A 15,275-nucleotide genomic window follows, 5' to 3' on the forward strand; every position below is an offset into this window, starting at 1 on the left:
TTAAAGTGACAGTGCTGCAGTTGTTAAACAAGGAAGCCTTCACTACAAACGTCTAAATAAGGTTCACCTGGTTACATAAATGAATTTTTTTTTTAAAAGAGGAGAAAGTGCAGGAGACAAAAGTGAACGTAGACAACACGTGCATACATTGAAACGAATTCAGACAAAGTGGAAGGAAAAAGAGCCTTGAGGACCGGCGATGCCTCCTACAGGCAGCTTCTGAAACTGCAAACGTGCACGAATGCAGTTAGCTTTCCTGGGGAAGAGAGGGGACATCCTGTGACGCCGCGTGTGACTCAACGCTTCCCCTAACACACACACACACACACACACACATCCAAAGGACACAAGTTTGTCCTTTGGATAAATAGACCAGAGATTTCCCAAGAAACCATCAAGAAAAATATCAGTGACAAAAAAAATCTATATTATTATAATAAATACATTAATAATTGAAAAAATATAAACGACAGTAAGTAAACAAAATACACTGAAAAAATATGAGGTACAATCAATGATCGAATTGGGGGGAAAAAACACAAGAACAAAGTCATAAAGAAAATAATAATCCTAATAAATAATCCTAATAAGCAAATATACTAAAATGAAAAATCCCCCATAATTTAAAAAAAATCTGAAATTAGAACATGATTTTAAAAACTTTGCAAAATACACAGATAAAACACTGCAAAATACGATTAAATAAAAATAACATTTTAACAAAATAAAATAACATCAAATATAAAACACGAACAGAAAACATCATTTGTTTGTAACGAAGATAGATGAATAAAATAAAATAAATTCCAATAAACAATACAAAACAATATAATCCAAAAAATAAAACAAAATAAATTAAACAAAATAGAATTAAAGTCATAAAACACATTTTGACGAACAGGACTAAAACTAAATAATGAAATAAAATACAATCAACCATAAACAGAAAAAAAAGACAGCAAAATAAAACCCAATACAATTTTTAAAAATCAATAAAAACTACAATACACAATAAGGTAATCTAAATTTTGGTGAAAATATAATAATAATAATAATAGTGACAAAATTATGCGATTGGTTGGTCACTAGTACAGGGTACTAGTACTAGTGGCCAATTGCCCGAAGACAACTGCGATAGGCTCCTGTATGCCTTGTGGAGAAGAAGATTCGAGAATGACAATGGATGACAAAATTAAATAACTTAAAAAACTTGAACCAGTCTAAAAAAAAACCCAACAACAAATAAATACATAAAACCAATCAAAAACCAAAAATCAATAATATTGCAAGGATCTTTTTATTTCAATAAAAACTCAATCAACTTTTCCAAAGTGGTTTCTAACATGACTTAAGGTGAAAGCTTCCTCCTCGCTGAGGAGCACTTGGCGTGTTTTGTTTACGCGTGCATGCAGCACCAGGGGGCGTGACTCATAACCAAGGGGCGTGTCCTCTTCTCCAAAGGGGCGTAACCGAGCCGGCCCTCTTCGAGACATAGCAGGAGCCTCTCGCCTTGTGTCAAACACTCCAACACGGCGCCCCGAAGGCAGCAGATACGCGCGTGCACGCACGCACACACACGCGAGGACTAGCGCGGAGTATCGCAGCCAGGAGAGGACGGCGTGCACCTGTCCGGCTCACACACACACTCACACACACACGCACGCACGGACAGAGAGGCCCTGACCAGACGTCCTTATGTGTGGATGGGACCAAAGCTACACGGTGACTACTTTTCCTTTTGAACATTTCAGCGCTTTTCGTCTACTTTTTACGAGTTTCATTCTTATAGTTTTTGTGCACGTTTTACTCCTCTTTTGGTGGAGTAGAAACAATGAAGCGGTTAAAACAAACAAAAAAGTGCCAACTATGGCGTTTTTAAGGATTAAAAAGAACGTTTTATATGTGGACAAGAAAAAAAGGTGTGGGGGGGCGAGCTGTAGTCCATGCAATTAGGAAGTGAAAAGTCGACTTTGATGTCTTACATTGGATTTTCTTAACAAATGCTAGTTAGGTGTAAAGTGTGCCTTTTGATCACTTTTTTTGTATTCGTGGGCAAGAAATATGTGCGCACTGCTGGGTCAAAAATGAATATTTAGTGTTTGAAGGATTGAATTCGATTTTTTTTTTGGTCTCGTTTAGAAATTTTATTTTTATGTTTTATTTTTTGCTTAGGTAAAAGAAAAGGTTTGAGATTTTAAGATTGTATCGGTTTAGGAAGTAGTGTTTTTCAGGCGATATATATTTTATTTTAAAAAGCCCCCAAAATATGAAGGGCTTAAATTGCCCCCCACTCCACCCCGACCCTTGTTTATTAAAAGGTCCATTTTGTATATCAGAAGGCCGAAAGATTTTATGGTTTTGGTTGTTTTTTTTAAACTAGTGCACACAATGTGTGTAATGTAATGGTGAAAAAATGTGCAAAAAAAAGGAATATTTGGTATTTCGAGACCAAAATGTGACTTTGGGCCGTTTTAAAAAGTACCTTGATCCACAAAGTGATTTTAAAGTTCAAATTTGCTATTTGAAGTAAAGTCAGTAAAATGTGGGGGGTTTCTGTTGGATTTAAAACTAATAACTTGAGAATATGATTTCTGTGTTATGAATAGCTCTGTGTGCATTTAGTTTTAATTTTCTTTAATAAGAAAGACCTTTTTGTTTACGTGCATTTCTGACACCATAGTGTTGCGAAAATCCACAAAAAAAGCAATTCAAATGTAAACTTTGGTGCTTCATAGTTTCAAATTGAACTCTGGGGGGGAAAAAAACCCTCAAAACATTTGTTGGTGCCGTACTTGACTTTTCAAACCAACTAACCCCCCCCCCCCCCCCCCCACACTACCCCCAAAAAATAAGTTGTAAAAAAGCTCAACATTTAATGACAAGGGCCAATTTTTGTGTTTTGAAGTTGAAGAATTTGGCGGTCTTAAATTCTATTTCATGCATTGTGTGATGATTTCAGGCAAAGACAAAAGTGTGCACTCTGATTGTGGAAAAAGAAACAAAATTAGAGGAAGTAAAAATAAGGACATTTAGATGTGATTGAGGTTTGAATTTAACATATTTTTTGTCAAAATGCCCTTGCAATATTTTGCATGGCAGTTGTGCCTCATCATTTTTTTTAAAAGGTGTGCTGTGTTGTGTGCATCCCAACTTGCTTCATTTTCATAGTACGTAATTACATTTTGACATTCAAATGAAACATGTTGAATGCGGTTTTCTTTTTTTTTTTGCATTTTTCACTGTTGCAAAATGCGCTCAAAAAACTTCACAAGCTCATTGATGGATTTGTTTCATGTAAGTTAATTGTTTCCAGTTTTGTGAGTTCCTTGGTGGAAAATGAGGGAAAATGAAGCAAATCATGGTCAGTTTGACTTTAATTTTGTTGTGCGTGGGCGTAGTTGTTTATTGTGTGAGGACTAATTGCTGTGAGTGTGAGCGTGTCTTTTGCACTCCCTGAAGCCCCCCCAAATGGAAAAATGTTGTCGTTCTTGTCCTCCTCGGGCAAATCCATTTCGCCGCTGTTGCTGCTGCTGAATCGCTGGCCTTCCAAATTTAGCGGCATTGCGTCACAGGAACTTCCTTTCGTCCCGACTTCCTTACTTCCTCTGTCTTCTTCCCGCGTCTGACTCACTGCTAACTCGCTTGAAAGTCATCCGCAGGGTTGTTGTCGTGGGCCAAAAACGTCAAAGACGCACGAAATCAGTCAAGTTTCTTTTTTTCCAGTCTAAAATGTGTGATTTCTTTCTGTGAGGACTCATTTTTATATTATATTTAAAATAAGGTGAGTCCAGATCTCATTTTAGACTCCAGTTCCAACTCAAAGGTTGGTCTTGAGATGCTACACCAATCTGGGTCCAAAAGATTCCCAGACCTCTGGAAAAATCGACTATTTTAAGAAACCAGTTCCTGCTCAAATGTTCTGAATTTCTTACTTCCTCAAGCGGGGTTTTCCTTGAATAAGTGACCCCATAACTCCGTTTAGAAACTGGTTTTGTCACAGAAGTCTGATTTTGGCCATGCCTTCCACTATGTTTATATTATAATGTGTACCAAAAAAAAGTCTTGCTTTTTGGAGGTGCCCTAGTGAGGTAGTCCACGCAACTCTGTCCTAAATGGTCCTTGAACTTCAGGGAAATACCTGCTCCATTATAAAACTAAATATCATCCTTGTATATTTGCCAGGCGACCTCTCAAAGCTCGGCCATGTTGACCAGTGAGGGGGCGCACACCATGGAGCAGGACGACGCCCACCACGTCGCCAAGATGACCTCCACCAATTCAGACGATGTCCAGCCAGACTCCGACATGGCCACGGTGGAGGGAGCGGCGGACGAGGCCGACATGACTCGCTGGACCGAGGCCGAGTTCGAGGAGAAATGCACGTACATCGTCAAGGATACCACCTGGGAGGCGGGGCTGGAGGGGGACTCTCATGCCCCTAAAACTGCTAGCATCAGGGCACAGACCTCGCTGCCCCGGAACCTGATGTTCAAGCACACGGCAGACGGAAAAGAGGTTAGACGCCAGCACACGCACATCATTAACTAATACAAAGCACCCTTAGTGAATGCAATGTCGCGCTCGCTAAAATAAAGCAGCATTAAAGCAAGAGTTCAGGCCAACTGCAATACTTCTTGTCTACCAGCAGAGGGAGACATTTTACGGCTACATGGTCAAAATAAACAACAACAAAACACCTCCGCTATCTACTTTGCTATTTTGTGACATCCGCAAGCGTCTTTTTCTAGTCGCAAAGGTGAAAAATTTATCTCGATTACATGAATAACCCCCCCACCCCCCGCCCCCAATAGACAGCCCCCTTCCGGTCAAAAGTGTGATGTATGGATTATTTCGTCAGTGTGTTTGTTATCCAGAGGAAGCTGAGCTCCGAGAGCAAAAAAAAGAAGCGAAAGTCCATCAAATTGGAATAATTGCGTTAAAAACGTACACCGAGGCTAATAGTCAACAGAATCTATTTCTCTCCACTGAAAAACAGCTTATGCCGAGTAATTTGTAACATAGTATATAATATGTAAGTATTTTTGAATAAGGCTTCTATTGGTTTGTTCTGTTCGGTGGCCCAACTAAAAAGTACTCTTGTGCGCATGTGCAGGTTGTAGGCGTGTGCAGCCGGGAATACATTCCCAAAGGGACCCGCTTCGGACCCCTGGTAGGCCAAATCTACATGGCCGACAGTGTGCCCAAGGACGCCAACCGCAAGTACTTCTGGCGGGTGAGTGCATATGTATGTATGTGTGCAAAGGGGCTCTGGGGCGGGGCTGGGGGGGTCACTTCCTGTGACATCACCGCCACTGCTTTTGTCACAGGAAGTGTAACTTTGCCTGTGAGAGAAAGCGAGAGGTGTAGGAAGTGATGTCACTGGTAGCATCCCGTAAGTCCACAACAGTGATGGGCTGACCCACTTTGTCACTTCCAGGAAGTAACCCCCAACCCTCTCCTGGACATCATGTGTGTCATGAAGCGAAGCATATTGTTAGTTCCACCGGTTTAGATGAGACGCAGTGTAAGACGGCAATAAAAGCGACACTATCAAAGCCGAGTGTTTGCCAACGTAAAGCCGTTTGAGCACAAATCAACCATTGTTAAAGCATTGATGGCGAATATAAAGCAACCGTAGCTTATAAAAAGCAGCCGTAGCGAACACACAGCTAAACATGTTATTTCCTTCCCACTTTCAGATATACGCCGATGGCAACTTCCACCATTTTGTGGACGGTCTGGACGAGTCTCGCTCCAATTGGATGCGCTACGTGAACCCGGCCCACTCGGCGGCCGAGCAAAATGTGGCGGCGTGTCAGAACGGCTTGGACGTTTACTTTTACACCGTCAGGCCCGTGCCGGCCGGCGCAGAGCTCCTGGTGTGGTACTGCCACGACTACGCACGGAGACTACACTACCCGCCATCCGGGGAACTCATGATGCAGAAGCTCAGTAAGTAAAGTATTGTGTGACTGGTTCGCCATGATTTCAACTTTTTGTGGGATACCACACATATGTGCATAACAGCCCTGTTTAATAATGCAATGTATTACAAAGCACTGTTAGCTAATATACAGCAGTTTCCTAGCTCTGTTAAGCGATATAAAATAGCCTTAAAGTAAAGTTAGCTAATGTTAAGCAGTGGTTAAGAAGTGTGTGTAAATATAATATATACAGCAGTGTTCAAGCAATGCTAGCTAATGTAGAGGATTTGTAAAGTAGCCTTAGCTAATTTACAGCAGTGTTAGACAATATATATATGTGTGTGTGTGTGTGGTGTGAGTGTGTGTAAGTGTGTTTGTATGTGTGAGAACAACTGTGCGTTTGTTAGATGGTACTTTCCCCTCTGCGTCTTTGTAGTGTTAGCACTTGAACACATCTTCCAGGCCTCAGTCGGAGTGTGTGTGTTTGTGTGTGTGATTTATCACTTAAAAAGAACAGAAGGGAGTCCCCACTGCCCCAATTCCCCCCCCCCAGCCCCTCTTTCCCCTCCTCTTGAACTTCCTGTCTGAGCTGCTGACAGATTGAAATCTCCAAGATGGCGGCCATGTTTGTTTAGGTTTGTGAGGAGGATGAGGAGGAAGGCTAACTGATAACCTCCATGTTTACTCACCGACGCCTTACTACTCATTCACTCATTTGTGTGTGTCTGTGTGTGTGTGTGCGTATGTGTGTGTTAAGGGGGTATCATACACATTGTATCGCACATAATAGATGGCGACCATTTAGCAGAGAGTTGACATGTTTTAGCTTTTAAGAGTTTGGGCCGCTAATCCTCGCTTTCATCTCGCCAGTGTGTGTGTGCGCATGCGTGCGCGTGTGAGAGAGCAAGAAAACGAGCAGCCTTAGCTAATATAAAGCATCAGTAAGAACAGTGTTTACTCACATAAAGCAGTGTTAGCTCATATTGAATTGAATTGAACTTTATTGTCAAATGTGCTGTACGTATGTGTAACATACAAAAGCATTTAAGAAACGTAAAGCAGAAGTGAAACAGCGTGAGCCAGTACAAAACAGCATCGGCTATAATAATGTGGCGGTAAAGCTAAGCTAAAGTAATGCAATGTTATCAAATATAGAGCCATGGTTAAAGCAGTGTTAAGTACGACAAAAAAAGTTGCAGTAAAGCAGCCTTAACTAAAGCACTGTTAACTAATATAAAGCAGTGTTATCTAATACAAAACAGTGTTCATCGAGTTTACGCCGTCAAGCTATCACAAAGCGGCAGTAAAGAGGCTTTTTGTCTGCGCACACCTCAGTGTGTTTACCTCATTCAGTTGGAACAATACGTGTAACCCCCACCACACGCGCACACACACACACAGGCACACGCACACACACACCTGACTTCCTGTCCGGATCCTCACCTCGTCCGTCAAGCACGTGTCACTTTGAGAACGCTAATGCACGTTTATCTTTCCAAAAGTAAACATCCGTCAAGACCTCTATTGATTTGACTTTTCCTCCTCCTGCAGATCGCTCGTTGCTGGAGGTGAAGCAGCATCAAGCGTCGGACCCCTCGCCTCCCCCCACCGTCACCCCTCGGCCCGCCAAGCGAGAACACAGCGTCCTATCCATCCTGCGGGACGTTCCGAAGAGTGAGCCCAGTCGCCCACTACCCACCCGCCCGCGCTGCGCCTATAGCCCCGAGCGTCCCTTGTACCCGCGCGCCCTCTACCCGCCCCTCAGGGGGAACCCAGAGGACTTCCTCAAGGCGGGCGCTCTGGGGTACCCCCACTCCCCCGGTGACCAGTCGTCAGCCACGCCCAGCCCATCTGCGAGGAGCAGCCCGGAGAGCAGCCCCCAGGGGAGCCCGTCGGCACCCTTCTACCCAAGTGGACTAGGGCCATACCCCAGTTACTCGCCACCGTCCGCCGCCCCGCTGTCAACTTTCTACCCGCCGGGGGCGCCCTACTCTCGCTACCTCCTGCCACACCACTACCCGCTTCCTGGGGGCGGCCTCCCCACCGTGGGCGGCATCTACCCGAGGATGTACCCGCTTTACTTGCCGCCCCATGTTCCCCTCCTGCCCTCGGATGCAGGCGGGCGGCGCTTCCTGTTTTCTGAAGCCACCCACCCGTCCCGGGACTTCCTGCTACCGGTGCCCACCACCGCCTTCTCAGCCGCCAACTCCCTCAAGGACAAGGCGGCTCCGCACCACCCTTATGCTGGGCACCACTCTCCGTCCACCGGATCCCCCGCCGCGGGGATCCATGGCGAGCGAGCGCCTACCAAACTGTGCGACTCGGATGAGGAAGCGGTGAACCTGGTGAAGGTGAAGCGGGGTGTCGGCTCAGCCGGGTACAAGGCGCTGCCCTACCCACTCAAGAAGCACAACGGGAAGATCAAGTACGAGTGCAACGTTTGCACCAAGACCTTTGGACAGCTTTCCAATCTCAAGGTGAAGACCTCCAAATGGGTTCCCCTAATTGAGAGGCACCGCTTTCACGGTTCCTGTCGCTTGTGTTTTTGCTTGACTTGACTCAAGTTCGACCAAAGTCACATATTTCAAGACTATGCGAAACGTGTGAAACTCATGAGTCATGACATGATTTGGTATTCACGAGACTCGAGTCAGATCTAAGTCACCAATTTTAGGACCTTGTTTTGACTTTGACTTGGAATTCTCGGCTCTCGACTTGACTAATTTAGGGCTTGTTTTTTAAAGTCTTGACTTTGTATGCATACCACTGTTGACTCAAGTCAGATTTGAGTCACTGATTTCATGCCTTGGCATGGCTAAAAGTTGAAAAATCTTGACCCTGACTTCATAGTCATGACACTTAACTCAAGTCAGACTTAAGTCGCCAATTCTTGGCAAATCGACTCACTTGGTAATTGCGAGACTTGACATGACTTCGACTTAAACTTCATGACATTTGAAAATCTGTATTTTCAAGATACTTTGACATTTGAACTAAGCTTCATCCTTGAAGTTGCACATTCGGTTGTTGATTCACAATTTTTAAGATCAAGACAAAACAATAAAAGTATGACTTTAGCGGCATGTTGGTGCCAAGAAACTATGTGAAGTTGAGGAGTTTAATTTCGGCAAAAGTCTTGTGGCATCGTTGGCTAATTACAGTACAGTAGAAACCTTTTTTTTTAACGGCGTTAAAACAGTGACTCAAATTTTGACTATTTGAAACAGGTCTCGGTTCCTACCCACCACGAATGGTAGGGTTTCAATTTAATAAACAATACGGATTCAAAAAAACAGATCGTCAAGTCAAGTCAACTGTATTGTAAATGTGTTGGCGCAGCTAAGTAACGCAAGTGAGTGTGAAGTGACTTGTGGAAGGTCTAGACTTGAGACTTGACTTTGACTCATATCTGACTTAGACCCACCTTGTGTCATTTTTTTTCCTGACCACCACTGTCCTGCCGTGCAGGTCCATCTCCGCGTCCACAGCGGCGAGCGACCGTTCAAGTGTCAGACATGTAACAAGGGCTTCACGCAACTGGCCCACCTGCAGAAACACTACCTGGTCCACACGGGAGAGAAGCCACACGAGTGCCAGGTGAGGTTTTCGGCACCTGTTGGGGGTTGGGACAACGAGTTGTCGTCATACTAGAAAAATGTAAAGTTGCAAAAATGTTTTACATGCGCAAAAAATAAATAATAATTCGCATCACAGATCTTACATCTTCTATTTGTTGTGTCAGGTGTGCCACAAACGCTTTAGCAGTACCAGCAACCTGAAGACCCACCTGCGCCTCCACTCGGGCGAAAAGCCGTACCACTGCAAGCTGTGTCCGGCAAAGTTCACGCAATTTGTGCACCTCAAGCTCCACAAGCGCCTGCACTCCCGCGAGCGCCCCCACAAGTGCCCGCAATGCCACCGCCACTACATCCACCTGTGCAGCCTACGCCTCCACCTCAAGGGCTACTGCCAGACCGCTGCCCCCCACCCCACCGTGGACGAGGTCCAACGCGCCAACGAGGAAATCGAACGCTTCGATATGAGCGAGCACGCCGAGCAACTGGAGAGGCTCCGAGGCGGAGCCGAGTTGGACGCCGTCCTCGAGAAGCAGGTTCTGGGGGCCGCGTGGCGCCAGACGTCGGTCATCAAGGTGCGACGCGGACTCGCCGTCAAGCAGGAGGCGGACCCGTGAGGGAGCGGGAGAGGGGGACCACTTCAGGGACTCGCTACTCAGGGCTCAAATTAGACAATCAGGCTACTACGGTCTCCATTTCCACTTTTTCTTTTTAATTTATTCGCTAATGATGATGTTTCCAGAACATTCTTCAGGGTTTACAAGAATGATTCCACTATTTGACTCTGTCCCTTTTACCACTTTATTTAAACCACAGGAACAAAAGGGTGAGTGTGTGCGTCACAACAGTTACCTCAGAGTGCAAATGAGAGTGTGTGTGTGTCTGAGAGAGTGCGTTAAAGGAGAGGCTGAAGATCGAACTTTTTTCTATTTATTTGCTCTTTGGCTACTTGAAGAAGAAATGGAAGTGGAGCGCAGCTGGGCAACATGTAGCACCTGTTTTGTCTTTTTTTTTTTGATAACGATGACACTGTCGGTGACGTGGATGTGACACTGCAAACCAAAGTTGACTGCATGGACTTCCAGAATGCGAAAAGCAGGAAGAATGTGAAGAAGGGAATTGGATTTGATGTTATTTATTTGAGTATTCAGATGAATCTTTGGGTATTTAATTGTACTTCTTATGTTATTCGTAAGGAAATATGGACATTTTCAGTCAGGTAGATGTGACACTCGAAACCAAAGTCGACCAGATTTCCATACGGAAAACAACCGAAGCAGCAAAAATTTGAACATTTTGTTATTGTCCTGAATATTATTTTCTCTTGCGTTCTTTTCCTTTTTGTAATGGGTTATTTTCATTTCACATTTTTTTTACATTTCACCTAAATTTTACTTGAAAAAAATCTTTTTTTTCTTTTAAAGTACACTGTATGTGACACTCCAAACCAAAGTTGACTGGACTTCCAAACTGCAACCGTCCAAAGCAAAAAGAACTTGAAGAAGGGATTAAAAAATCCTCTTCATAATACACCCGTGTCCGTATTTGACACTCCGAACCAAAGTTGAGTGGATTTCCAAACTGCAAACCAAACTAAAGCAAGAAGAATGTGAAGAAGAAATCAGGGACTTTGATTCAGTTGTTTGTTCCCAGCCCCTTCCCCAAGCACTCTTATGCACTGGCCCCTCCCACTTTCTCAGCTTCCTCTTTGACCAAAAAGTGTCTCGTCTGTTTTACGTGAGCTTCAACTCCACAAATTACATGTGTGTGTGTGTGTGTGTGTGTGTGTGTGTGTGTGTATATTTACATGCTGGTTGGTTTACAAATTGTTTTATTTATGTGCAAAAATGTCCAAATGTGTAAATTATGACGAGAATTATTATAAATGTTCACTGCTTTTAATCCAAACCCTGGTATGTTCTTATTGACATCGACAAGAACAAATGCTACATGGAAATATGTTTTTACACTTTCATAGTATCTCGATTTTTCATTGAGAAAGTATGGGGGAAAAATGTCAAATAAAGGCAAACATTATTTTAAAATAGGAAGTCCATCCATCCATCCATGATCTGATCTGCTTATCCTTTGCTTGTGATGATGGCGGGTGTGCTATATAGTGTATAAAAAATTGACCTTTTTTGTCGAGTACATTAAATTTTTAATAATAATAACAACAATAATAATAATATATGCTGCACTGTAGCAGTATAGTAATTTGTATGAACTGATCGTTCGATGGAATTTTTGTCTGAAATGTCATCACTATAAATCACAGCGCATGGTTAAAAGAAAAAAACTAAAAATGAAAATATATAAAAATGAAAATTACTGTTCTCGAAAAAAAAAAAAAGTTAAGTCGTTTTTGACATCAGCGTTAAAAAAAAAAAAAAGTGAAGGAACAAATCAAGCCATCCGGGTTAAAGTTTACTGGTAACAAGTGGTATTTTCAAACGAGTATGACCCAAAAAAGAATTCAAAAAGTTGAAATATTCATATATTTTTTTTAATTCAAAAAGTTAAAAGTAAATTTTTAAATTGGCCATTTCATCGGTTTGCACCAAAATGACAAGATACTGTGATTTTGGGCATCTGGGTGGGGTAAAAGGCAAATAAATAAATTAATACATAAAATATTTTTTTTTAAAACCCACCATGCCTCTCTCCAAAAACATTTCACTCAGAATGCCCCCCTCCCAAAAAATGGGGAAAAATAATTAAATAAGAAAACTGAAAAAATACACAACGTGAAGATGACTGCGGCAAATAAAGAAATACTTTTGGATTTACCAAAAAAAAAAAGTCTAGTTTTTCCATACAGAACAAAAAGCATATTGTCACATGAGAAAATATGAGCCGCGGACAGAGTCGTGCTAATAATAGTCCAGTCTGAATAATAAATTGCAGCTTGCTTTGCTGACTATTCACATTTGCTGTCGCTCGTCACAATTTCCTTTTTTTTTTAATGACGAGGCAGGAAGAAGAAAGTCATCAACGTTTATGTTGCTCTGGCGGTCCCGCTTCAAGAGAGCGGCAGGAAATGGAACGCCGACCCCCAAGGCCTGCTGCGACCGAGCGCTTTCATCAACCGCATCTCATCTTACAGATGTTCAGTTAAATCGCCAAAGAGTCGTCTTCACATGTGGATGCGCCGGAATGTATACGAGCTGACTTCTGGCGAGAGAAGAGGGCTGCATCCTGAACTGCTTTGCTAGCCAGTCGCAAGGACAAGCGTTCATACTCATAGGTGGGTAAATTAAAAACAAAACCTCATTTTCTTTGGTCACGTTTAGGATAAATTGTAGTCGTCAGATTAGTTTCGGTGCAAAATACTTTTACTTAAGCAGGCTACAGAATGTATGACTATTTTGAAATGACTGTATTGTCATGAGCGAAATCAGAACTTCAATATGAGCCGCCATGATGAATGAACAGGAAGTGATGCTGTGCTCTACCATCGTGTTTCCTGAGAGCCCCCCCCAATGAGCCCCCCCCTGCCCCAACATTTGACTCATCATCTTTCAGTTCTTCCGTCCTCTTATTTGTGTGAGGGAAACTTGTCGCTTCCCTTCGGCATCTTAAGTCCATGCCTTGGCGGGAACCGTTTGTGACGCGTCTCCTGAGAATGCGAACCGCCAATTAATTTTCTGTTTGCGCCGTCAACCTGCCAAAAGCGCAGACAAGTCGATGTGAAAGTGCGAAAATGTGGATGCCACTCATGCACATGAGAGTGCCCAAAAATTTTTTTTGAAAAGATTTAAAATATTACCCCCAAAAGATTTAAAGACATTGAAAAATATTATAAATATAAGGAACATGTAAGAAAAAAAAGAAAAATAACCCAAAAAAATGAGTAAGGAAAAAAAACTAAATTTTAATAACTGAATAAGGAAAATTTATATTTTTTAAAAAGCAAATTTAAAGTACGGAACATGTACAACAAAAAGTTAATAAATGAGGAAGATGCATAAATAAGTATAAAAATAAAATAAAGAATATGTAAACACATATTAAGCATAAGGTGTGTATTTATGTTTGTTTGACGATATACAAAACAAAATGAATATGTATGTAGTTTTTTTTTGGGGGGGGGGGGTTGCATTTTCACCCACATGCACATTTATAAACATCACTTCACTGTGTCTATCATTTGTCTCTAACGCACGCACTGCGTTCCAGTGTGACTACATTTCCGGAAGCCAAAGTGTTTCCCTCCCGCCCCCAGCAAGCATTTTTTTACGGTAAATACGGTGGAGGGCGTCGCGGAGGTCCGGCAGTCATGATGAAGGCTGAATCATCCTAATCATTGACCGCCCCCCCCCCCCAACCCCCCTCCGCCCTTTCACAAACCAGCGACAGGAAGGCAGAGGGGGACGGGGGGGGGGGGGGGGGCAAACGGCGACAAGTCGTAAACAAAGCAGCGGACCACGTGCAAACGAAGGCCACATTTCCTGTAAAAGCTTGCTGAAACTGTACTTGAAAGTAAGTAACGTTTCATCAGATTTACCATCAGTAAACCTTCCAGCCTGGATTTGACTTTGGGATGGGGGGGGGGGGCGCAGTCACAAGATTTTAAGTCAACATTTAAGTACAGGGTCACAGGTGAGCTGAAGCAGTTGACTTTTTGGTGAGAGAAGCGGGGTGCAATCCGGACTGGCCGCCACTGGAGTGTCAAGGCGCATCTCAGACTCAAGTTCCACGGGCAATTGAACCCTTTCAGAGACAGCGGTTACTACAGTGGACAGCTTATCATGTTATCAGGTGAGAGGGTGATTGAATTTGAAATTTCTGGACTTTTTCGATTCATTTGTTTGAGGGAGGAAGGAAACAAGGATGAATGGAAGGGAGGGAGGACAGGAAAGGAAAGAGGAAGGAAAGCTGAAAGGAAGGAAGGAAAGATGGAAAGAAGGGGGGGGAGGCCAGAGTGAAGTGAGGAAAAGTGGAAGATTGAGGATACAAGTTTGAGAACTAGAAGGGTCTGAAAGGAAGGAAGGAAGGAAGGAAGGAAGGAAGGAAGGAAGGAAGGAAAGGAAGGAGTGTGAAACCAAGAATGGAAGGGGGGGAAATAACAATGTGAACATCGGGAAGGAAGGATACAAGAATGAAGAAAAGAATTGATGAAGGAAGGAAACAAAGAACGTGATAGAAGGGAAAGGAGGATAAAACAAAGGAAGCAAGGACGGTGCGAATCAAAGGAAGCACGTAGGAAAGAAGGGAGAGAAGAAACGAGAGCAAGAACAGAAGTAAAGATGGAGGCAAGAGAGGGGAACAATAAGATAAGATATCCTTTATTCGTCCCACACCGGGGAAATTTACAGCCTCCAGCAGCAAGAATGTATGTAGAAAGAAGAAAGAGAGAAAATTTTTTTTGGAATATTGGAATATCTAAACCTGACATCAATGAATTGAAATTGAAATTGTAGTTTTGGCAACGGAACCCTGGCGCGGCCCCCACTCCAACTTCAACAAATCGTCCAACGGACCAAGCGTGACATCGACTTCCTGTTTGATAAGAGGTGCCAGGCATGCACCACCCCCCCCAACCCCAAGGTCCTCGGCGTCACAGCGCCGGACGGCGCGAACTAATAACACTACCTGTGCTCGGGCGTGAGACGCTTTCAAGAACGACATCAAAGCCTGTCTCGTCGTTATCATCCTCATCCTCATCTTCCTCGCACTGTCACTGGGCTGCTTGGGCTCGCTCTTCACAAGACTTAATGACAGCCTTCAGTGGGCGTGCGTGTGCGTCTGTCTGGGAATGAGAGTTCATCCAGGA

The 15,275-nt window shown here is 43.3% G+C and overlaps 1 protein-coding gene across 1 annotated transcript; it reads left to right on the plus strand.

The window, feature by feature from the left end:
* The first annotated feature begins 1,499 nt into the window (after positions 1-1,499).
* Positions 1,500-11,546, plus strand: prdm1a (PR domain containing 1a, with ZNF domain). Its single transcript, XM_052066476.1, has 7 exons — positions 1,500-1,722; positions 4,183-4,515; positions 5,114-5,233; positions 5,700-5,952; positions 7,476-8,401; positions 9,393-9,521; positions 9,667-11,546. The coding sequence occupies exons 1-7, from the start codon at positions 1,696-1,698 to the stop codon at positions 10,114-10,116; spliced, it is 2,238 nt and encodes a 745-aa protein (XP_051922436.1). The 5' UTR covers positions 1,500-1,695; the 3' UTR covers positions 10,117-11,546.
* The last annotated feature ends 3,729 nt before the right edge of the window (positions 11,547-15,275 follow it).

This window comes from Hippocampus zosterae, chromosome 5 (genome assembly GCF_025434085.1).
Source record: "Hippocampus zosterae strain Florida chromosome 5, ASM2543408v3, whole genome shotgun sequence".
NCBI lineage: Eukaryota > Metazoa > Chordata > Actinopteri > Syngnathiformes > Syngnathidae > Hippocampus > Hippocampus zosterae.

Excerpts from the sequence above, each read along its gene's own strand:
- prdm1a (XM_052066476.1), top strand. The coding sequence starts at position 1,696 with ATGTGTGGATGGGACCAAAGCTACACG. Across the intron at positions 8,402-9,392 it reads GACAGCTTTCCAATCTCAAG|GTCCATCTCCGCGTCCACAG; the intron begins GTGAAGACCTCC and ends CCTGCCGTGCAG. Across the intron at positions 9,522-9,666 it reads AGAAGCCACACGAGTGCCAG|GTGTGCCACAAACGCTTTAG; the intron begins GTGAGGTTTTCG and ends TTGTTGTGTCAG.